This window comes from Megalops cyprinoides, chromosome 14, assembly GCF_013368585.1.
Source record: "Megalops cyprinoides isolate fMegCyp1 chromosome 14, fMegCyp1.pri, whole genome shotgun sequence".
Classification (NCBI taxonomy): Eukaryota; Metazoa; Chordata; class Actinopteri; order Elopiformes; family Megalopidae; genus Megalops; species Megalops cyprinoides.
In genome coordinates, this window is record NC_050596.1 from 8,023,437 (window position 1) to 8,047,321 (window position 23,885).

The 23,885-nt window shown below is 45.5% G+C and overlaps 1 protein-coding gene across 3 annotated transcripts; it reads left to right on the forward strand.

The window, feature by feature from the left end:
* The first annotated feature begins 576 nt into the window (after positions 1-576).
* LOC118789035 (POU domain, class 2, transcription factor 1-like) lies at positions 577-22,812 on the forward strand. Of its 3 annotated transcripts, none has more exons than XM_036545320.1 (14): positions 577-650; positions 9,341-9,403; positions 9,547-9,638; positions 15,640-15,819; positions 16,173-16,302; positions 16,401-16,492; positions 16,772-16,945; positions 17,262-17,403; positions 17,834-17,979; positions 19,081-19,263; positions 20,153-20,258; positions 20,566-20,905; positions 21,823-21,896; positions 22,124-22,812. In XM_036545320.1, the coding sequence occupies exons 1-14, from the start codon at positions 605-607 to the stop codon at positions 22,438-22,440; spliced, it is 2,085 nt and encodes a 694-aa protein (XP_036401213.1). In that variant the 5' UTR covers positions 577-604; the 3' UTR covers positions 22,441-22,812. The 3 variants fall into 3 exon arrangements, with proteins under 3 accessions (XP_036401213.1, XP_036401214.1, XP_036401215.1); XM_036545321.1 differs by having other exon boundaries at positions 19,084-19,263; XM_036545322.1 differs by having other exon boundaries at positions 16,182-16,302.
* Positions 22,813-23,885: the final 1,073 nt, after the last annotated feature.

Consider the following 23,885-nt stretch of genomic DNA (forward strand, 5'->3'; position numbering starts at 1 on the left):
TTAAGAAACTATCACACCCCTTGTAGCAGCAATTCACCTTTTAAAAAACAACCGATCTGTTTGCGGTGCCATGTAATCACTATTTCAGTCAGATCCGTGCCCAACAGTTTAAACGAGGTCGATTAACAACAAAAAAAAACCTATACCATGGCGTTTTGTCTCACGATCACACAGTTCGGTACTTCGACTGTTTCCGGATAAAGCCGATCTGACGTTTACTGGTATTTAAATACATTTAATTAATTAGGAATATATTACAAAATTATTCAAAACTTCGCGCCCAAGACCCCGTACCGGAAATGCAAAGCTTACGTTTTGTTAAAAAAAAATAGAAAAAGTAGGATTTAAACACTGCATGCGCTCTTTTGGACATGCATCACTTTTGCGGTACTCGAAGCTTCGTTCACACGTTCATCCAATATAATTGACATGTTTTGTTTGTGAGGTACGCGGCGGAAAATGGTTTATAAATCAGCGGCGTTTCATTTTTGCGAATCGAGAAGAACAGTATTGTCGGAAATAATGCAGATCGGTGCGGTGTCGCGGGGTGTGTAGCGAGCTCTCCGGCTACCTCTGGGCTGGGATTTCGGGTTAAATATTCAAAATGGCTGACGGAGGAGCAGCGAGTCAAGATGAGAGTTCAGGAGCAGGTAATCATTACTGCATTTTACATATTCATATTCATATTGAAACCCTCTTTCTCTCAGCTTGGATCAGGACAGAGGAAGAAACTAAACAAAAACTTAGCATAACAAATTAGCAATCAGCGGCGTTAGAATTAGGTAATGCATAGCTAACTCGCTAGCAAACGTACCTAGTCAGTCAGCTAGCTTGCTATCTGTTTCTCAGACTGCGAGGGGAAAATTGGATCATTGCAGTGCAATGGCAAATATGAAGAAAGAAAGAATAAAGTTATTTTGTGCGACTAGGATGCACCAAGCGTGTTACATATTCATATTCCCACAGTGCAACCACGATTTAGCATATTTTATTAGTAATCAGCGCCATCGCTCTAATTTATTTGAGATTTCTTACATTGTGGAAGATGATGTTAACCGCTAGGAGTAGCTTGTGAAGAGCTAGCTTTGCTAGCCCAAGGTGTATGCTAATTTACTAGCTAGCTAGCCGCTTTGTGTGTGATACTGGAACGTGGGCATTAGCTAGCTAACTAGCCTTTACATATTCATTCGCTGGCATGAAGCCACTGACCATGCATATTTTGTCATCTTGTTTACATTGTAAATATCAAATCCCGAAGAGGGGAAGACTCCGTTCACGATCATGCCGGCGCAGTTCTGCTTTTAATGCGCCGCTTGTCCCTGTTCTTTGTGCCCTGTGAAAGTAGAGACTATGAGCATGTTGGTTTATTCAAGCGTCTCTGAAGAGTTCCGAGTTTTATAATGTTAATGTTATGCTTTATGGAGCATGCAGCATTGTTAACGAGCTGGCTTCCAATTCACTGAATGTCTACTTAACTCTGAAGGAACTATGTGTATCTGAAATAAGCTCCGGAGTTATTTGATTGAACCAAGTCTGTCGTTGAATGTGTGTAGCTAGCCAACGAGCTAATAACAATGTGCCACCATTGTGGGTTTGTTTTACAGTACCCCCGGTTGGAAACTGGCTGCTAACTCGACTAACGTTAGCTATACTGGCTACTCCCTTTCAGTGGACGTTAGTTAGCTGCGTTAGATCTTTAGGTTCGCTAGCTAATAGTAGAGATGAAATCTTAAAAGGTACACGGGGACAGTGCTTTTGTTCATCCCCCCATCAGTAAGCTAGTTTAAAGTTATCACCGTCTCCAGACGGTGATCTAAACCCCGAGTTTGTTGGGACGCCGCTGCCCTCTCTTTGGTCTAGACTCTAGAGTTTGAAGAACACCGCTTATTTTGAAATAAACGTTAGCTAACGTTAACTAGTAATGTTAAGTAACCTGTGTCCAGCGGATTATGTGGCATTTATCCGTATTGTTTCGAGTAGATAACTCACTGAATGGGTATAGTTGATTTGTTTTTGGTTTTTTTTTTTTCGATTTTATTTTTCAAATAAAGAAATGGTTCTCTCATTTCCAAAGGGGAGTTTGATAGCAAACCTAGCTACCTAGCCAGTCAGTCAGGATATGTCTTGTCCCGGTAAACGGGTTGGAGAAAAATTTTTTATTGTATCTGTTTAGATTGCAGCGTAGCTAGCTAACTAAACAAATTGATTTTCGGAAGAGAGAGAGAGAGTTTTAACTGGTTGCCAGTTTTTAAAGGCTAACGTTATATTGCACTCAAACAATTTGCAGATAGTTGTCAAGCTAACGTTACTAAGAAATTGTTCTTGGAAAATGTAGGGTTTCATAATATGAATTTTAATAACTTGTACGGGGGGGAAAAGTTAATTTGGTCTATTTGGACAAAGATATATTTCAAACATCACATGTAGGTATGCCAGTGCTTTAGCTGTTTGAAGTTGAACTTTTGTGGCTAGTTGTCTTGTAGTTGCTAGTGAGCTAACATTAATGTTAATTTGTTCGCTAGCGTTAAATAACGTTGAAACTCATGCCGAGGGCATTTCAAATACATCTTCAAAGGTAGCAGGTGAGCTACGGCTAGCTAACAGTACATCTCTGCCCTTTTTTAGCAATTTGCTCCTGTTAAAGTATTGCCTATAACATTTGCTACGTTAGATATGAGCGCTTTTTGAACTTTGTGCCGCCGGTGCTGTTGTCATGTGTCGGCGGTGAATGGGTGGCGTTTGTTTACGGTTACTGAATACATTATAGCGTCTCATTAGAATTTCTTGTTTGGGGAGGGTTTCGTGTATTTAAAACGGCAGGAGTTTATCTCCGCCTCTCATGTTTAGTCATGTTTATTTTTAGCAGCGAGCTACATGGCGTGTGTACGTTATACATCGGACCATGTCCGCGTGAAGTTTATGTTATAAGGTTTATAAATTCTCCTTTCTAAGGCCTGAACCGCAAGTTCGGCCATTGGCGTTTCAGGCAAGGCCCAGGCTTCAGAGAAAAACAGGCCGCGGTGATATGTAACCAGATGTCTTGCACAGTTTTACACTTTGTTAAACATCCATTGTTAGCATTTCGCATTATACAACTTAAAATAATTCTGAACACATCTAAAACAATCCATGAAAATATTGTGTTTTTGTGATTTGAATATTTGTGATGGTGTATTCTGGTGGAGTTGTATGGCTCTTTCGTCCTAGCTTACTTTTGGTGTAGCGACTGCCCAAAGTCATTAGCTAACAAATTCGTCTTTGAGGCCTGAAATATTACAATTTATCTCTCAATATGTACATAAGAACAGCGCGGGAATACAGATACAATTGTTTGAAAAGCCAGGTGTGTGTGATATATTGTGGCATTTTCATTCAAAAGACTGTTGTGGCCGAGGGCCAAGTTTGACTATGTGATCTCTAGTAATTATTCTAAAGAATGCATTAGAGACAGTGTGGAATGCACTCCAGCCCTGGTCTCTATACAGTTCTGATAAAGCAATTGTTTGCGGGGTTATATTCTCTCTGCTTTGTCCTAAACTATGTCCTTTGTGTGTTTTCAGTCTGTTTGCAACCGCGCGCAAACAATGTGCTTATTTTTACAATGTGTTGGGCTCAATTAATACAAAGCCATGGGATGTCTGGTCCATGTGAGATGACCCTTTTCTTCTCAGGAAGGCAGACTATGTTTACTCAACAGTGATGGCCAGTCTCTTCTTATAATGCTTATTGATGTATATGGAGAAATATTTAGTGTAAAATCATGAAGATATAGCTACATATCTTCTAAATATCTACACATCTACATATCTAGTAAATGTGAGTGCATATTTTAGAATGATTTTAGTCTTTCAAAAAAAGATCCCTTCTTATTGTAACAGTTGTAATGCAGATAGGTAGGGCCAATCCCTGCTTCTTTGCAGCTGTGCTGGTAATCACCTGCTGTAGGTTTGCATCCTGAAATGTGCAGTCACTCTCTAGGTGTATTTTGTGCTTTAGGACATGGAAACTTTTCAGATGTTCTTGTGCTGTTGGCCATGTTGAATGTTAGTTCCACACCCACATCCAGAGGCACTTGATTGCTTAAATGAGATTTTGGCAGCGCTTCCATGCCTTGCCACTAAAATATGAAGTCTGTTCAGAATAATACAGGGTAGTTGAACCTGCATTAAGTCCAACAGTCTGCCAGTCACCATTGAATATTGTGTGTATATGTTAAAGCATTGTGGCACAAAGTTGTGGTATGTCATGTCATTTGCATGCCTAAGGGGTGTTGTTAGGTGCAATACGAAGCAGAAGTCTCATATCCGTAGCTCACCTGCGACCTTTGGAGATGTATTTGAAATGAACATCGGCATGGGTTTAACATCATTTAACATTAGCTAGGAGCTGACATTAATATTAGCTCGCTTGCAGCTACAAGCTAAACTGCTGAATCGGTGGCCTGTCTAGATAAGCGATGTTTTTAAGAGTGAGGTTGTTGTTTTTTTTTTTTTTTTTTTTAAACCATATGTGGATGAACATGTTGCTCTGTGTTCCATGTCTCCTCACAAACTCTTGATGTCAGAGTGTTATGTAATGTAAGTAGAGCTGTGGCTGCATTTTCCTTACCTGTGTGTGTTTGTGTGTGTTACTGGCTGAGTGTGTATATCTGTGTGACTTCATATTTGTGTGTTGCACACAGGTTGACTCAGATGCTGTCTCCAGTCCTGTGTACACAGTAGACTGAACTGAAACCCTGTGTGACATCAGTATTGTATGATATAAAAAACAAAAAGTTATCCCCAAAGAACCACATCCAAGATTGAAGAACAGATCCATTACATGTACTTGTGTGCCATTTGAATATTAAAGAGAGTAACCGTGAACTGTTGTTAAAAATCCTACAGTTCTGGGGTGCTTACATTGTTCACCTCAAGCAGTCTCAGCAGGAGGACCTGTCTGAACAGTGGGGTTAGGTAAAACCTGTCCGTGTACTGAACGTTTAATGAAAGATACTAAAGGCACTGATCGTCCCAGGTGGATATGCAGAATGTCAGGATTCCATGAGTTGGGCGTCATCAACTTAATTCACTCTGGGTCTCACACGCTTGCTGTCTCTCTCACACACACACGCGCACACACTCACCTTCTCATAGTGGCACACTGTCTCACACATTACTCTCTCATACTTTGTTGTTTCATGCATCACTGTCACAAACACTCTCATTTTAGTCTCTTTCACAACTCACTGTCTCACATACACACTCACACACACTGTCTCACCTTAATGTCTCTCACACACTGTGTCATACCTCGCTGTCTCACATACAGACACCCACAGTCACACACACGGTCTCGCATGCTCTCCTACCTCACTGAAGGTATGCGACTGAGCAATTATTAATGGAAAAGGCAAAACAAATCTACCTGACAGCCGAAAGCAGTGTCGCTGCATATGCTTTTAAAATGTGCTCTACATTTATGAGCTAAGTGAAGCATGAAACTCTGGGGAAGTCTGTTTATTTTTTTAGCCTTTAAAATTCAAATAAGGGAGGAACGAGAAACTGCGTGCATTCAGCAGAGCGCAGCACTGACTACAGAACAGGGCAACAGAGATTGCAGCACACACTTTATAGTGCAGGGAAGTACAGACTGCAGGACAGCACAGACGCCACAGCACAGACAGCAACGCAGACTTCACAAGCTGATACAACAAAACATTTTATTGTGCTCTCCCGTAATTGCAGGTGTGTGTGTGTGTGTGTTAGTGTGTTTGTAGCCCTCAGCTGTGTCTTCATTGTACATAGCCTATTGCTCTGAGCAGGGGAAGTATGCTTGATATGGATTGTGTGTTCACTCTGTATGCACGTGGATGGGCTACCATTGTGCAGGTCCAACACCTGTGTGCTTCCCATGTGATTTCATGGTAACCCTGTTCTTGAGCAGAGTTTTGAAGCCTTTCTTGTGTAATAACCCAGTTTATGAACGGAATTTAAATGTGCTGCTTCCTGCACTTCCACACAGGGGCGCTGCGCTCTCTTCTTTCTCAAGCTCCTCGCACTTGCTCGTGCTCCCCAGAAAGGCGGCCTAATTAATTGGCAATTCAGATTTCTTCTAATTGAAGCATTTGCATAATTTATTTTATTGTAATTGAGTTTTTGGAATCCTAGCTACAGCGAAATGCTAATTTATTTTCCTGTGTTTTCATTTTCCCCCCTCAACTACAAAGCTCCTGTGGTTTTCAAGTTGTTTTTTAATGATTTAAGGAGTGCTGTAGTCATGGCAACAGCAGTTTTGAGGAGGAGAGAAAGTGACAGTGGGCTTTGGTTTTGATATGCAGGACTGATTTTCTTGTTTTTTTTTGCTTTTGTTGTGGTTTAACTGGTCACATACACCCCAACAAAATAACCAAGCAACACACCTGTATGTATTGTACTGTAATTTGATCATACAATGACACTGCTCACTGCTAACCACAGTGATTGTGGCTGAGTTTTTGTGCAGCCCCCCCAGAAGTAACCGAAAACACTAATCTTTATCTGAAATCACCAGCTACATTCACAGAGGCAGGCAAATTCATGTTTGACTTCAAAGCCTGACCCACAATCCCCAATTAACTCCAGAAATGAACAGCAGTGGAATCTGAATATGCTAATGCCCTCAGAACCCCTCGTCTCATACATATGCAGGCAGAGGCTTGTGTGTGTGCTACTTGCTGTGGATTGTGTATGTGCAATATATAGTTTAGTACATATAGTGTGTACGGGCACACAGTTCCGTGCATACAGTGTCTATGGTGCACACAGTGCACTACATATAGTGTCTATTGCACATGTATTGTAGTACATGTAGTATGTTGGGGGACCACGTATGTTGTATGCATAGGTTAGTGCATATAGTAGCACATACAGTATAGTGCATGTAGTGTGTGTATCTACTTGCCTTAGTGCATATAGTGTGTAGGACACATATATAGTATAGTGCATTTAATGTGTGTATCTGCTGTATAGTGTGTGTGTACTTGCCTTAGTGCATATAGAATGCAGCGGTGCATCTAGCGAAGGTCATGCATAGTTTAGTGCATGTAGTGTGTATGGTGTATATATATAGGGCAGTACATGTAGTGTGTGCAGCCTATTTGCTTTATTGCATGTAGTGAGTATGGGGCATATGGTGTGTTAGTGGTATATGGTATAGTGCATATAATGAGCATGATGCATATTTGTGTGTGTGTGTGTGTGTGTGTGTGTGTGTGTGTGTGTGTGAATGTGAGTGATTTAGGCCTTATATAGTGTATATAGCTGCTGTAAGAGGTTGGCTACACTGGGAGATGAGCTCAGCTGTGGGCCCAAATGCTACCATCTTTTCCAACACTGTATTGAGGACCCAGAGCTGGTAAATGTGTGCGTGCGTGCGTGTGTGGGTAACTCCTTTCTTTGCCCTTACTGCTCCACTGGGGTAAAGTTTTTTTTTTTTTTTTTTTTTTTTTTTTTTTTTCCCCCCTCCCTGCTATCCAATTAATATGCTAATGAGTTGATAAATATTCATGGAGGTTTTAAATTATGTAGAAAGCTTTCTGTGCTCGGTGCGAAATGAATTGCTCCCAGGACTTGAAAGCACACTGTGCAGCGCTAACGAGTTGGGCCGATTTGCATACGGCTCTAATCAGCTGCATTCTGATTATGCCTCATTATAGGAGCTGCCAGCTGCAATCTGTGTTTCTGTTTCATTCCAGGAAAAAAGGGAAAGTGTTCCACACCAGGGTGTCGTGACGATAGCTCCGTGTTGGGGGAGAGAGGGAGAGAGTGCGAGAGAGCGAGAGAGAGAGGGAAGGAGAGGGCTGCTGGAATTTACTCGCAGAGGAAGAGAGAGAGTTTTAGCTGCTCCTCGCCACGTTTCACTGTCGGGTGCCGTTACCTTGCTGCGTTTCGCCGCCCGGTTCTGTTCTTTGCCAGGGTGGACAGACGTGTTGCGCCCCTGCAGGGTAGGGTGGGTGGCGTTGGGACACCATGCAGGAGAGCCTGAACACTTCGTTAGCTGGTGAGCGTGGGGCTTCTCTCCACTTTCATGAAGAGTTTGTCCACCTTATATACTGCTCTGTGCATGTGACAATGTCTCTATGTGTCCAAATGTGTGTCTCTGAGTGTGTTTCTCTGTCTATCTGTATGTGTGTGTGTTGCTGTCGTGTTTATGATGCAACAGCGTGTGTGTCAAGTGTTTGTGTGTGTGTGGGACAGCATTGCTATAAATATCTAGCATAAATACTGATGTTTTATAAGCAGTATGTGTGTTTGTCACACATAGATGTTGCCACGTGCTGTCACTTAGTGTCAGCATTAGGAGTCTGGCTGGCCTTGGACATCTTCTCACTTTTTATATAGAAAGCCAGCTGTTTTCTATGTTTTGCAGATTGTAAATATTTCAGATTTTAAAGGAGAATGCTTGTCAAAAAGAAAGATTTGATGTGCTTTATATGTATCAAGTTCTTGTATGCATCCTTCTGAATCGCGTCCTGTAAACCTAGACCTGACCTTACACTCCGGCCTGTGAAATTAAAGCATGTCCCCGCAGGGAGAGCTCTCTGGTCACGGGAAGACTGATACGCATATCAGCGTAGAAGCGCGGGGTTAGTGCATAACAAATTGGCCTAATTGTTTGAAATGATTTGTGAGCATCTTGCTCTTTTGCTTGTTGGTTGTCTCACTTTTCACTCATTTTCTAAACAAAGAAATTGTTACATTGTTACACTCACTAGACATTTTCAAAAATGTTCTGTCTTGATGTGATCTGCAAAAAGTAAGGGTATTTTTAACATTCCCACCAGCACAATGTTTTGCTGTTAAGTGTATTGCTGTGTTTCAATAATAACACTTCACATTTAATTATTCCTGCGCTTTGCTCTATTTTGTTAATACGTCGCTTTGCTGTGATTGATTCAGTAAAATTGAGTATTGTATGTCATTACAGCTGAACTGTATCCTAAGCCATTTAACAGAGCTGTTTTATATTTGAGTAACATTGTGCATTTTTTCTGATTGGTTTTTGTAGTGGCTGCTTGGAGCAAAGTATCAGTAGGAGTGGTGATAAGGCAGATATTTCTGAGCACCACAACTGGTGTTTGTTATTTGCGATTTGAGCACCAGTACATCACACCCGCACAGCAGCTTTATTCACACTCTGTTGTAGCCAGCAAAAAGCCGGCTCTGCACCATGAGAAGCAGATAGATGGTGTGTGAACCTTTCACACTGCAGTGAGCGCAGATCCAGCAGCTTGGGTTATTAGCACAGTACACTGAAGATCCGCGTGGCTGAATGTTAGCTGGCTGGCTTATCCTCTGACACCTGCGTTTTTCTGTTTCAGAGTCCACGATGAGAAACTCTGAAGCGAATAAAAGTGCGATGGAGTCTGGGACCGGAAGTGCTGGTGAGTTCACCCCACTTCTTACCTAACCATGCGTGCTGTCCCTCCTGTGCCCCACTGTGCCCCCCTTTGCTGCAGTGCGGCGTCCCGCCTCATTGTGGTGTTTTTGGGTGTGTTCTGATCCTCTGTGTACTGTCCCCTTCCAGGTGCCCAAACAAATGGACTGGACTTTCAGAGGCAAACTGTGCAGACGACAAGCGCAATCACCAACGCACACACACAAGCCCTGCTCCAACAGGTATACACATAACACATGTAAAAGCCCTGCTCCAACAGGTGCACACGCAAACACGCGCAGTCTTGCGGTTTTGGACTTTCTGGACTTTTCTCTGTAGCTGTGAATGCGCCAGTGCCTCGGTTTCAGCAGGTTGTTTAAGAGGTGTTTAGTTGGTGCGCAGCGGGTGTGTAGGGCTGGTGTAGTAGAGTGTGTGTAGTGGCTCCGTAGGACTCTGAGCAGTGGTTGAGGGGTGGGATTGAGCCCTGGTTGGTGGATAAGACAGGCAGCACGGCTTCGCTGGGGGCACTACGAGGAGCACCCCTTCAGTGACATGACCCCGTGCAAAATGGGAGGTCCCCCTGCGCATCATCCACATTCCCAAACCTGACTCTGTCACCCGCTTCCCTCACCCCCCTGCTCCAAAAACCTCACTTGCCCTCCCAGAGGCAGGGCTGCTAGGGTTTCCACGGCGAAGGTTGTGTTGCCCTGGTACACTCTTGGTGTTTGAGCTGCGTGTATGCAGGCTCCACTCACTATCTCCCAAGAGCGAGCCAGAGCAATCAGCACGGTATGCTAATTAGCTGCGCTGCGCTCGCTCCGAAACAGGTGGTGGAGAATATGCAAATCTATGCAGAATTTACATGTGCCGCATAACCAGTTTTTAATTAACACCCCTCCCCCTCCTCCCTCCCTGCTCCCACCGGCCTGCAGTCAGTTTATTATAAAATCCAAAGAGACTCTCCGCAGAAACGGGATGTTTGTTCCGCTCCAGTGTTGCATTTTTGCGGTTGTGACGATTTCTGGGCCTGTGAAATGCCCGCCTGCACCATGAGGAGGACAATGCATTAGAGAGGGAAGGTCATAGATGGGAATGAACTGGAATAAAATTTAGTGTTGGAAATGCAAAGGGCAGATCATTGGTTAGGGTGACAGGCTGGTAGGAGCTCCACCAATCAATGTAAAGCAGTGAGGTGCGAAGGAAAGAGACACTTACTGCTGATGCTTGTAATGATAATGATGATGATGATGATGATGATGGTCGTGGAGATGCATTGGATGGGTATATATATTATACGCTATATGGCCGCAAGTATGTGGACACCCCTCCTAATTATTGAGTTCAGGTGTTTCAGCCACACTGATTCTTAACAGGTGCATAAAATCAAGCACATAGCCATGGAGTCTCCATAGACAAATCTGGGAAGTAGAATGGGTCATACTGGAGAGCTCAGTGACTTTAAACGTGGCACTGTCATAGGATGCCGTCTTTGCCACAAGTCAGTTCGTGAAATTTCTGCCCTGCTAGATCTGCCCTGGTCAACTGTAAGTGCTATTATTGTCAAGTGGAAGTGTCTAGGAGCAACAACAGCTCAGCCACAAAGCGGTAGACCACGCAAACTTACAGAGCGGGGCCGCCGAGTGCTGAAGCGCGTAGCACATAAAGAAACCACCTATCCTCTGTTGAATCACTCACTACAGAGTTCCAAACTGTCTCTGGCTGCAACATCAGCACAAGAACTGTACGTTGGGAGCTTCATGAAATGGGTTTCCATCAGGGGTGTAGTGGTAAAAAAAGGTGGGTAAACTATGAATTGTGTGATCAAGGTAAGGGGGACCATGACATACCTGTAAAAAGAATGATATTCAGAATATTTGTTTATTTATTTGTAGAATGTACATTTCCTGGAGAAAATGTGAAGTGGGCTAGCTGCTACACGGAGGTTATCGCCCAATGCTTGGGTCTCGAGCAATACAGCTCTTGTATAACAATACAGGTTGTTATAAGCTACCATTAGGTGGTTCCTAGGGTGTTGCCAGGCATCACTGGGTGTTCCCTGGGGCCTTACTATGTGTTTCCTACATGTATTTAAAAGGTAAAGCTGGAATTCATTGTTAAATGAGACTATGGAAGGAATAAACACCGCTGAAGTCTATGAAGTGTATTTATCACCATAAAGAAAGTATGAAACAATGAAAGACAGTATGAAAGAAATAGATATAGTTAGTATATGAAGTGTAGCAATCGCCACAAAGAGAGTATGAAACTATGAAAGCCAGTATGAAAGCAAAAAAAAAATAACATCTATGAAGTATATTAATCACCATAAAGAAATTTGAAATATTAGATTAAACAAGTGGTTTTTATATGCACACAACCTTTTCTCCGATCATCACCTTATAGACAAAATATGCTAATTTTAGACTGTTTTCTGAGTGTTCCCTTAATTTAGACTAGTTGGTTACAAAACGTCCGTTTAAACATCAGTGAAATTAGTCGTCATGCACATCCCTACCCGTCAAGCCAGTCTAGATGTGCGAATGCTTCACTTTCTATGCAAAACAAAGTTTAAAAGTTGTAGGGTGTAGCATTAGAGTGGGTCATCAGCTGAGCTAATAGGCGAGAGTGGGGTTGGTTGGGACAGTTTTATTTTGACACAACGTTAATTTACTCCCAATCTACTCACAACCGACCCCGCTCTATCCCCTTCTAGCTGTGTAAAAATAGCATAAAGTTCGTAACAAATCTTAGTGGTTCTAACTTTACTTGTTTTGGTTTTTTTTTTTTTGTGCTCATCTTGTGGGCGAGATCTTTTGCTGGCATCGGCAGGAGGAGGCTTGCTTGTTTCACGTTAAAGAAATCACCGCATATCCATTTGTAAATGACAGGAATCCAGACATGTGATGCTAGTCAACCTTAGATAGCTATGTGTCTGTGATTTGTTAGCGTTTCACTATTTGGATTGACAGTTCCCTTAAAACTGTTTTTAGAGCTTTTCTGCACCCTTTGAAGGTACTTCTGCTCTGTTTCATGGGCATGTCAAAGTGGCAAAGGTGTTAGTCCAGGAGCGTCCACCATCTTGGTAGTGCCTGCCACTCACAGATAAACCCTGCTTTGGTAAAGAAACAAAGGCAATTGCAGTGTTTCGCAAATGCAGCTGCCAAACCACATATTACAATGCATTTACAGCACATTTGGCATGACTACATTTTATAGGTGTGTATGTAGCCCACATGTGTAGTTGGATTACATTTCAGGTTAAATTGTTTCCATGTAGCGTGTAAAGAGCTCGTATATTATTTATATCACTCTGTGTGAATTGGTTATGGTATTTCTTGAATCTGTCACAGCAGTGTAATTCCATTCCCCAGTAGGACGCTGATGTTATGCCCTTAGGAAAGGTACTTAACCTAAATTGCTTTACTAAACTTCCAGCTTTATGAAACGCATGATATGAAAGTGGCTGTGGCTGAAAACCGTAAATACTAATAAAGTTTCACACTGAGGGCATGTGCTTTTCTGTTGTGCTGGGGCTGTTGTGCAGCAGGACCTTCAGTTCTACATGGTTTCCACTTTACAGACCTGATAATGAATGCGCTCCTACTGTGAGAGCGAGGGAGGGGTTTATGGAGTCAGTTAAACTAGGGGATTATTAGATGGCCAGATTAAGAGAGTCAGACAGGGAATTTGGCTAGGGCGCCATAGATCCCCGACTCTTTGCGATGAGTGCCATGGGATCTTAGTCATAGTTTAGTCAGTTTGGCTAACTCCCCTGCCCAATCGTGTCGTGAGTGCTGCCCCTGCTTATTTCCTGTTGCAGATACTGAAATGGCACCCAACAATTGAGAAGTGATTAGTACCCCATGTGTCCTGTGCATCTCTAATTGGCTCAGGGATACCTGACCGGTCGTCTGGATTGCCAAGAGGTTTCCTGTCTTCTGATGTTTACTTCCTGCTACCCTTTTGTGGTTTCTAGTTACGTCCTGCTATAGTTGGATCGATGTGGTACAGCTCTAACGTGGTCCTAGAGAAAACGGATGATTTCTTTAGCAGCACCCTCTGCTGGACCGCCTGGGAAGCTCAGCAAACCAAAATGAACCACAGAACAGAACAAAATGGATTTCAGTGGTGGAATGCCATCACATGAACACCTGAAACGGTAGAGCCGTCTGTTATCAGAAATGTTTATTCCTGAGCGAGGCATATGTGTGTATTTGCAATGCAGGTGGGCTTGTGCTTCCCAGCTTCACCTGCTTTTGTTGTGTTTTGTTCAAGCTTTATTTTCAGCAGTGCTGTTGTGGTTCTGGATGCGTCCCCTTTCACAAAAGGAAAAGAGGAATGTTCTGAGAACGGCCACTGTAAAAAGAGGCTTTTGGGACTTGTTTAGAAAGTGGAGGGGAATAATGCATATACAGCATTTTAGGAGAGACGGCAGCAGTATTGTCAAGTTTTTAAACAGGAACAGATGTACCTGTTCAGATTTACCAGTGAAATACCAGAAGTGTGGGGAAAATTATCAGTGACCTGACATTTTTGGAGAGAAAACCAGATTGTATTGTTGTGCAAGCCTGACTTACTTGGCAGTAGTTAGTTTTATTTTACATCTTATCCTGAAACAGCGGTGGGTTTTGTGGAATACACATTTCTATTTAACCTCAGGACACCCCAAATCCCTGACCCCTGATCTTGCCCTGTGTTCTGGTTTTAGTCTAAGTCGGTGGATTCAGGGGACCCTCCAGCCTCCAGCCAGCAGGGGGCGCTGCCCCAGACGCAGCTGATGTTGGCCGGAGGACAGATGGCAGGAGTAAGTGGCATGCTGGCCTCTCCATCATGACACTGCCTCCACTCTGGCAGCGGAGGGGAGCTTTGTAAAACTTCTACCTGTGACCTGGGCTTGCTGATCTGGGATCAGTGAAGGCTGTGACATTATCCAGTCAGACCCAGACTGTCAGTCACATGGTGTTTCTGCCCACACCTGTCAGTAATGTGGTGTCTTCGCTCATTCCTGTCAGTCACACGGTGTCTCCGCCACATCTGTCAGTCACACGGTGTCTCCGCCCTCATCTTTCAGTCACACGGTGTCTCCGCCCCTGCCTGTCAGTCTCACTGTGCCTTTACCCGTGCTTGTCTGTCACATAGTGTGTGTCCTGGCAGTATTATAGACGGTTCACAGAAGTCTGCTGTTGGTGGCTTTCACCCTGTGAATCAGGATGTTGGAATCTGTGTGGAAAAGGTTTCTACTGAGTCAGTGAAGGAATATGTTACGCTATAAAATGCTGAATTTTGATTGATGATTTGATTGGGTCAGGCCAACGCTCAAGAAAGACTTGGTGTTTCATGGTGCTAACAACAACCTATTCTAGTTCAGCTCACCCAACCCAAATACTTGCCTGTCTACTGTGTGAGTAAACCTGAAACTGATTCAGGCTTTGTGCTTAGCGCTGAAATTTGTTGGGTCCACTGCCCTGTTGCTGGGCTGTTTCTGTCTAACCAAAATGGCCTCTGCCCTGCACTCGGCTGCCTCCTCTGCTCTTGCCTTTCCACAGCAGAAGGTCCGTTCCCTGTAGCAGCATCCTGTTACCCACAATGCACCTCTGTGCTTTCTGGTACCATCTCACATTGTCTGTGCCACTTCCTCTTTCACATGTCTGTTTTTATGCTCAGTGGTTTTGGTCATGTGTCACTGCTATTATCATATTTGTGTGTGTGTGTGTGTGTGTGTGTGCTCAGTGGTTTTGTCAGTGCTACAGATGTCAACTGGCAGAATGTCACATAAATGAGAATTGCACATCATCACTGTTAAAGCTGGCCCCTCAATGGCTACCTTTACCCGCTTTAATGATTCTGTCTGTGTAGCTGACTGTAACTATCTCTGGCTGTCTGTGACTTTTTCTATGTCTGTAATGCTCTCTTGCTATGGCTAACTCTGTCTCTCTCTGTAGCTGTATGTGACTATTTCTCTGTAGCCTCTGTCTTTCTGACTGTATCTCACTGTTACTGTTCTTCTAGCTGACTGACTCTGTATCTCACTTTGACTCTCTGTGTAGTTGTCTGTGGCTGTCTCCCTGACTGTGACTCTCTGTAGTTGAATGTGACTCTCTGTATCTGACTGAGTCTTTCTCTCTCCTTCCAGCTGACTGACTCTGTACCTCACTTTGACTCTGTTTATCTGTTTGTGGCTGTCTCTCTGACTGTGACTGTATGTGACTGTGACTCTCTCTCTCCCTCTCTCTCTCTCTCCAGCTGACCCTGACTCCCGCTCAGCAGCAGCTGTTGCTTCAGCAGGCGCAGGCGCAACTCCTGGCCGCTGCGGTGCAGCACTCTGCCAGCCAGCAGAGCACCACCTCCGGGGCCGCCATATCCGCGTCGGCAGCCACGCCCATCACCCAGATCCCCCTCTCCCAGCCCATACAGATCACACCTGTAAGAGTCACTGTGCCACCCCTACTGCAGTGTGCCCCTAATGTTCTGTTCCTGTACCTCTGACTGCCTTCCTGTCTATACCTGTATATGCACAAACTTATATTGTTTCCTGTTGGGACCTTTTTAGTGGTAGTATTACCTGTATTATGCCTGTAATTTCACATCTGTGTGAATGTAGCTGAATATGTCTGTAGTGCATGTATTACAGCTAAGCTCCCTCTCCTCCTTTTGTTAGTATCCCTATGTTACACCTGTTGCTGTACATTGTTATTATACTTTTTTAGTGTGCTTCTGTTATACCTGTATCAGTATGCTGGTTGTAACGTGTGTTTGTCCCCCCCGGTGGTTCGGAGGACCTGCAGCAGCTGCAGCAGCAGAACCTGAACCTGCAGCAGTTTGTGCTGGTGCAGCCGGGTCACCCCATCGCCACGCAGCTGCAGCCAGCGCATTTCATCATCTCGCAGACTCCGCAGGGGCAGCCAAGTACGCGCGCCGCCTCCCCTCATGCCGCCCCCTCATTCTCCGCCCGTTGCCCTTCTGTAGAGCTGACACACCCTTTCCCCTTTTCTCCTGTTTTACAGGTCTCCTGCAGCCCCCAAACCTGTTAACACAACTACCTCAGAGCCAAGCAAACCTACTGCAGACTCAGCCGAGCATCACCCTCACCACACAGGTTAGTGGGCTACAACTCCCAGAATCCTTCCTCAAGTTAAAAAAAAAAAATAAATAATAAAAAAATACATTTCCCATCATCCTTTAGCTTCACAGTTTGCAGAACACATTCCCACCCTTCCCCCCTCACCTTGAATCAGGAAATAACCGTCAGCCACAAAACCAATGTGAAAAACCATGACCCACACTGTTACAAATAAGGAGATTACTTTTCCCATGATGCTCAGTGTGACCGCAAAGCTGGGTGATTGATGGCAGAGGTGTGCTCTGCCCTCAACAGCCAGCAACACCGACGCGCACAATAGCGGCGACGCCCATCCAGCCACTCCCTCACAGCCAGACGACACCAAAGCGAATTGACACGCCCAGCTTGGAGGAACCAAGTGACCTGGAGGAGCTGGAGCAGTTTGCCAAGACCTTCAAACAAAGGAGAATCAAGCTGGGCTTCACTCAGGTGAGGCAGAGGTGTGGAGAGGGCACGGAGGGAGGGGAGTTGTGAGTGAGGAGTGTAGAAGGGGGGAGCTGCTGAGGCATGTGGTGAGGGGTGCGAAGAGGGGCAGGGAGGGAGAGAGTGTGGAAGGGGTGTTTGGGAGCAGGGGTTAAGGGTTAAGGGTTAGTTTTTGTGGGTGGTGTGAACAGGGTTTGGTTGTCTGCGTGTGTGCGTGTGTGTGTGTGTGTGCGTGCGTGTGTGTGTGCGTGTGTGTGCGCACGCTGTGTGAATAGCGTGCAGAGGAACTGCCGTTAACCTTGTTGCACTGTCTCTCTCGCAGGGGGATGTTGGCCTTGCCATGGGCAAACTGTACGGCAACGATTTCAGCCAAACCACCATCTCCCGCTTTGAGGCCCTGAACCTGAGCTTTAAAAACATGTGCAAGCTTAAACCACTGCTGGAGAAATGGCTCAACGACGCAGGTGTGTCCCTCTCCACCCGCTCACCAACACAGCATGGCACTGTAGAAATCCATGAGACCTACACATTACTCTGAGTGCCACTGTAGATATCTATGAGAACTACACACTCCTCTGTGTGTCACTGTAGATAGCTATGAGAACTACACACTCCTCTGTGTGTCACTGTAGATAGCTATGAGAACTACACACTCCTCTGTGTGTCACTGTAGATATCTATGAGAACTACACACTCCTCTGTGTGTCACTGTAGATATCTTGAAGTCCTATACATTGCACTGTATGGATTCTGGCTGTCTCTGTCAGGCCATAGCAAAATTTTGCATTTCAGCCTCCTGAGGTGTCCAGATAAAAAAGTGTGAGTATGAGTGTGTGTGAGAGCGTAAGTGTGAATGCTGCACACAGGTGTGTAACGCTATCTCCCCCTGCGCAGAGAACCTGACGTCGGACCACGCGCTGTCCAGCCCCAGTGCCCTGGGCAACACGGCCATAGGCATGGAGGGTCTGAACCGCCGGCGCAAGAAGAGGACCAGCATCGAGACCAACATCAGAGTGGCCTTAGAGAAGAGCTTTCTGGAGGTGAGCGATATCTCCTGTTCCAGCGGCACCCCGCTTAGGACACAAGGCCAAAGTAGGTCTGGAAACCTCTGGCTCAGCAATTGCACTGTGATATCGATACCCAACCAGTGATGTTATCTATTGGAATATATCTAAGCATTTACTTTGATATGGTGTGAAGCAGTACAGTTCAATAGGTTGTGATACGGGGCAACTATGTAGTGTAGTGCAGTGTTTCTCAATCCTACTCCTGGAGGCCCCCTGTCCTGCATAGTTTATCTTATCATAGCTGAGGTGTGCTCAGCTAATCAAAAGTGCCACTGATGAGTTCAGTCAGGTAGATAGAGCAAGGAAAGATGGAAAACGTGCGGAGCAGGGGGCCTCCAGGAGTAGGATTGAGAAATACTGGTGTAGTGGTAAGGAGCAAGGCTTATAACCAGAAGATTGCTGGTGCAGTTACATTGCTGGTTTACCCTTAGGCAAGGCACTTTAACCTACACTTTAACGCCTGAGAAAATACCCAGCTGTAGAAATGGATAAAATTGCAAATTGCTCTGGATAAGAGCACTGGCTAAATGACAATATAATGTAATGCAATGATATGTTTAATACAGTATGATTTAACATAACCTGAAAAATAATTCTGTTCTTTTCAAGAAAAGTAACAAAAGCATTAGTTCATTATATGCCATTGATATAACTTTGAAATAAGATTGTCGCAAGCACTCCAGCTTCATCCAAATTGCTGAATTAATATGAATCTTTCAGTGGTATGGATCGATTCTCACATGCAACATCAATACAGCTGTGTCATTGCTTTTGTACGGATACGTCAGTATGAATCAATGTATTGTTACACCTCTGCTGCAAAGCAAACAAGACTTCTGAGATGGTCTTTGGAGATGTTCTGGGGTCAGGCGCAGACCACAGTGCACCTCTCTCAGAAGGCCCCTCCTTGTCCCCATGTCATTAGAGCGGTCTAGTCATTGAGTCGATGGCAAAAGTATGGCACGAGACACCTACAGAGCCAGATGACACTGTCTCACTGCAGTGAGGGGTTCAGTCCCTCACCGCTACTCCACATACTGACAGGGAATCTCTGGTCCGCTTGCCCCTTTCAAGCAGAACCAAAAACCTACCTCTGAGGAGATCACCATGATCGCGGACCAGCTGAACATGGAGAAGGAGGTGATCCGCGTCTGGTTCTGCAACCGCCGGCAGAAGGAGAAGAGGATCAACCCCCCCAGCAGCGGCAGTGCCAACAGCACCCCCATCAAAGCGATCTTCCCCTCCTCTTCCCCCATGGTGCGCCCCACTTACACTCTTCTTCCTCTCAGCTTTTTACATTTACCTGTCATACTGCCTAGCAAGGTACCTCGGCAACTGGGCCTGCAACCACCATCACCTCAACCTCCAAGGCCCAATGAACCGAGGGCCACGCCCTCCTCATGAGCATTATTTAATCACTTTCTCCCACCAGCCTTTGCTTTCCCATTGCACCCTAGGTATGCATGTGCATGTAGACAACACTGTAAGATCCCCCTGCTGAGACTCATACGCCAGACTCCCTGGGTGCCTACACTAGTTTAGCACTTAACTCAGTATTTTACTGGCCTCTTGTAGTGCTTTTCGATAACTACTCTTAGCATTGTGATGCACTTCTTTGGAAGTCTATCTGGGGTAGGTGACGTAAGATGACGTAATGTAGTGTAATATAATGTAAAATGATTAGCCTAGCTGCGTCCAATGGCCTGTTCTCATAATTTGTCTGCCTAGTTATTTTCTAACATCACGCTCATTCCGGCCTGGTCTATGAGACAGTCAAGGCTGTGGAACTGCAGATCAGCAAGAGTTACAGTTCAGTAGCATGAATTGTGACAAGTGGAGAAAAAAAAACTTGAAAAACATTGAAAAGCACAGAAGTGTAGTGTTTACTGATTTTAATTTGTAAATATTTAGATTAATTGAGCTGAATGAATTTTTTAGTGCCACACCCAGGCAAATTGCTAATGAAATTGTTTAATAGCATGCATATGTGCTACACATCTCTTGCCTTGACAGCCTTGCAGAGCACTGTGAATAACACTAATAATACTACTACAGCTGCTACTGCAAGTAATAATGGTGGTAATGGTAATGATGATTATAATGATGATGAATGTGAAGATGACCTCTCCGTGCCTCTGTCCTCCAGGTGCCCAGTACAGCGAGTCTAGTGACCAGTAACACACCGACCACTTTGACTGTAAACCCCGTTCTGCCTCTCACCAGCACAGCCGTCACTAGCCTCGCTTTCACAGGTGAGCCTCTGCATTCCCTTACTCAAATTCAGCACAGTAAATGCCAGGCCATTTGAAAAGCACGCTTGACTTTCCTTACTATAATTGGTGCGTTTAATGTCTGCATTTGATAAATGCATTCGAATACTTATATTGTACTACAGCACAGCAAATGTTAGCGCATTTGATAAATGCATTTGACTACCCATATTGTACTACAGCACAGCAAATGTTAGTGCATTTGACTTCACTGTAATTTGGTACATTAAATGTCAGTGCATTTGGTAAGTTGTATTTGAGTGCTTTAAGTCATGGGTGTTTGTTTCAGGCACGACTCTTGGGACCGCCAGCACCAACACGGCGTCGGTTATCTCCACGGCGCCCACGGTGACCACGGCGGTGACCTCGCCGTCGCTCAGCCCCTCCCCCACGGCGCCGCAGCCCGCCGCAGTGGAGCAGGGCGCGGCACAGGACACGGGCGTGGCGGCAGTGGCGCCCTCATCGCTGGCGCCCACGCTCGGGGCGGGGCAGGTGATGGTGACGGCGCCGGGGCTGTCGGCCGCCCTGCAGGGCGCTGCCCAGCTGCCCACCAGCGCCAGCCTGGCTGCCATGGCGGCGGCCGCCGGACTCAGCCCCAGCCTCATGGCCTCCTCCCAGTTTACCCCGGGGTGAGGCGTTGTGCTGAGGCGCTGTGCTGTTTCTTGTCTGTCTGTGCTGTGTGTCAGTGCTGTTTCCTGTATGCTTGTGCTATATGTCAGTGCTGTTTCCTGTCTGTCTGCCCTGTGTTTCAGTGCTGTTTCCTGTGTGTCAGTGCGTGTCAGTGCTGTTTCCTGTGTGTCAGTGCTGTTTCCTGTGTATCTGTGCTGTTTCCTGTGTGTCAGTGCTGTTTCCTGTGTGTCAGTGCATGTCAGTGCTGTTTCCTGTATGCTTGTGCTATATGTCAGTGCTGTTTCCTGTCTGTCTGCCCTGTGTTTCAGTGCTGTTTCCTGTGTGTCAGTGCGTGTCAGTGCTGTTTCCTGTGTGTCAGTGCTGTTTCCTGTGTATCTGTGCTGTTTCCTGTGTGTCAGTGCTGTTCCCTGTGTGTCAGTGCTGTTCCCTGTGTGTCAGTGCTGTTCCCTGTGTGTCTGCTGTGTGTCAGTGTTGTTTCCTGTGTATCTGTGCTGTTTCCTGTGTGTCAGTGCTGTTCCCTGTGTGTCAGTGCTGTTTCCTGTGTGTCAGTATGTGTCAGTGCTGTTTCCTGTGTATCTGTGCTGTGTGTCAGTGCTGTTCCCTGTGTGTCAGTGCTGTTCCCTGTGTGTCAGTGCTGTTTCCTGTGTATCTGTGCTGTGTGTCAGTGCTGTTCCCTGTGTGTCAGTGCTGTTCCCTGTGTGTCAGTGCTGTTTCCTGTGTATCTGTGCTGTGTGTCAGTGCTGTTTCCTGTGTATCTGTGCTGTGTGTCAGTGCTGTTTCCTGTGTATCTGTGCTGTGTGTCAGTGCTGTTTGTATTTGCTGTGCTGTGTGTCAGTGCTGTTTCTTGTATGCCTATGTTGTCTGTTGGTGTAGTTTTCTGCTGTTTCCTGTCTGATCCCCGTTTCTCTCTGCGCAGAGGAGCGTTGCTGAGTCTGGGTAGCGCTCTCAGTCCAGCTCTGATGAGCAACAGCACCCTGGCCACCATTCAAGGCAAGTACACGTGTTTATTCCTCGCCTGTGTCCCCATGTACCTGAAATCCTGTATCACAGTACACCTTTTTACATATACCTGCAGCAATGGAACCTGTACCCCGGGGGTTAGGAGTCTAATTCCCTCTCCAGTCCTCCAAACTGTGACCTTAGGGTCAGATACTGTGGTGTATTCCCTATGTAAGAATGACTGACAGATGCACCAACACTCTCCTCCTCTCCTGCAGCCTTGGCGTCCAGCGGTACCCTGCCGATCACGTCTCTGGACAGCAGCGGGAACATCCTGTTTGCCAACACCAGCGCCGGCAGCTCCCCGAACCTGGTGACGGCGCCGCTCTTCCTGAGCCCGCAGAACCTGTCTCTACTGACCAGCAACCCGGTCAGCCTGGTGTCGGCCGCGGGGGCAGCCGGGGCCGCGGGCGGGGCGCTCAACCTGCAGGTTTCTGCCGCCGCCGCCGCCGCCCACAGCGAGGCCCACCACAGCGTGGTGACCTCGGCGACCGCGCCGGCGACCACCATCACCACAGCCTCCAAGGCCCAATGAACTGAGGGCCACGCCCTCCTCGTTAGCATTATTTAATCACTTTTGCTGCCACCAAAAAGAAAGAAACCTGAAACCTGCTGAATAAGAGCATTTATGTTTTTTTTTTTTTTTTTTCCTTCATCCTCCTCTTTTCTCCCAGACTGGGCTCTGATTGGCCCTTCTCTCCCAGACCGGGCTCTGGCAGACTGACATTTGTTTTTGTACCTTGTTCTTTGTTTATTTTTGAGAGGTACGGTAACGTTCACCAATTACAGCCGTCACAAGAGACCAGGAAGCCTTTTTGGGAGGGTGGGATTGGACAGTGCTGCGTGGGGCGTGGTCGACACGGCCAAAGTGACTGCCCTTCACTTTACATACTCTCCCTCCTCTCTCAGCTCCAGGACTGCCTCTTGAAAACGAACTCAAACAATTCTAACCAAAAAAGCGTGATAAGACTTTTTATCAAGAGAGTTCTCTTTATTAAGTTAATAATCATTATTTCAGAATGGGTGTGCTTATTGCTCGTGTGCAGTTTTTGGCCTCTCCTCTGCTTTACTGACGGGTCTGTGGTAGAGGCCATCACTTCTGACTCAAACGGCACACATTCTTTCTGTTAATCCTCCTGTTTTTGTCTTAATTGCTGTATTTTCAAATCTTTTTTTTTTTTTTTTTTTGATCTGATTCATTTTTTGCCTTGCAAGTGTGAGAACCCTCTCAGAGAGGTATTTAGCTTTAAGTTGCTTTAACTCTGATAACAGATCTAAACACGGTTAGAAGGCTTTAATACGCGTGAAACCGCGCGCTTATAAGGAATCATGGAACCGGGCTGGATTTCTTTGTCGGTTTCTGTCCATCTGGAAACGCCGACTCTCCAGCCATTCGTGTAAGTTAATGTGTAGATCTGGACTCTAGGCTACACAGACCAGAGGCTTTATTAATACAAAGAGCTTTATAAGAGAAGCACACGCGTGCGATCCTGCCTGAAGGAGACTGGGGACGTGTCGCCCGCGGCTTCGGTGAAGGTGCCGGAGCGCGGGCCAGAGTTGAGGTCAGGTGGCCTGACTCAGGTGCTCCCCCGACAGGTGCGGCTTTCGGGCAGTCTGATTCATTTCCTGTTCTGTGTGCCCTTTTCCCTCGAGACCAGCACAGTGTCTGTGAGAAAACTGCAGTCCTCGCTCTCCAGGAAGAAAGGAGGGAAGGTGATGATTCTTGTGTTTTGAGGTCTTTTTTTTAGTCTGCTGTCTTTTTTTTTTATGTTTTCTTTGCATTTGACAGGCCTATATTCGGATATACCAAAAATCTTTGAAACTGTTGCTGTGTATAGGTACTGTAGTGTAGCTGAAATACTCCTTTACTGTCTGTAGGGCTGTCTTTAGGACAGGAGAAGATTTAATGCAATACTTCCATGATCTTTTCCAAAGAGTGACTACACCTGATTTCACTGGAGGTAAAAATGACTCTCCTTG

Coding starts and splice junctions, on each gene's coding strand:
- LOC118789035 (XM_036545320.1), top strand. CDS start 605: ATGGCTGACGGAGGAGCAGCGAGTCAAGATGAGAGTTCAGGAGCAG. Junction 16,493..16,771: donor GCATCACCCTCACCACACAG/GTTAGTGGGCTA, acceptor TGCCCTCAACAG/CCAGCAACACCGACGCGCAC. Junction 20,906..21,822: donor TCCTCCCAGTTTACCCCGGG/GTGAGGCGTTGT, acceptor CTCTCTGCGCAG/AGGAGCGTTGCTGAGTCTGG.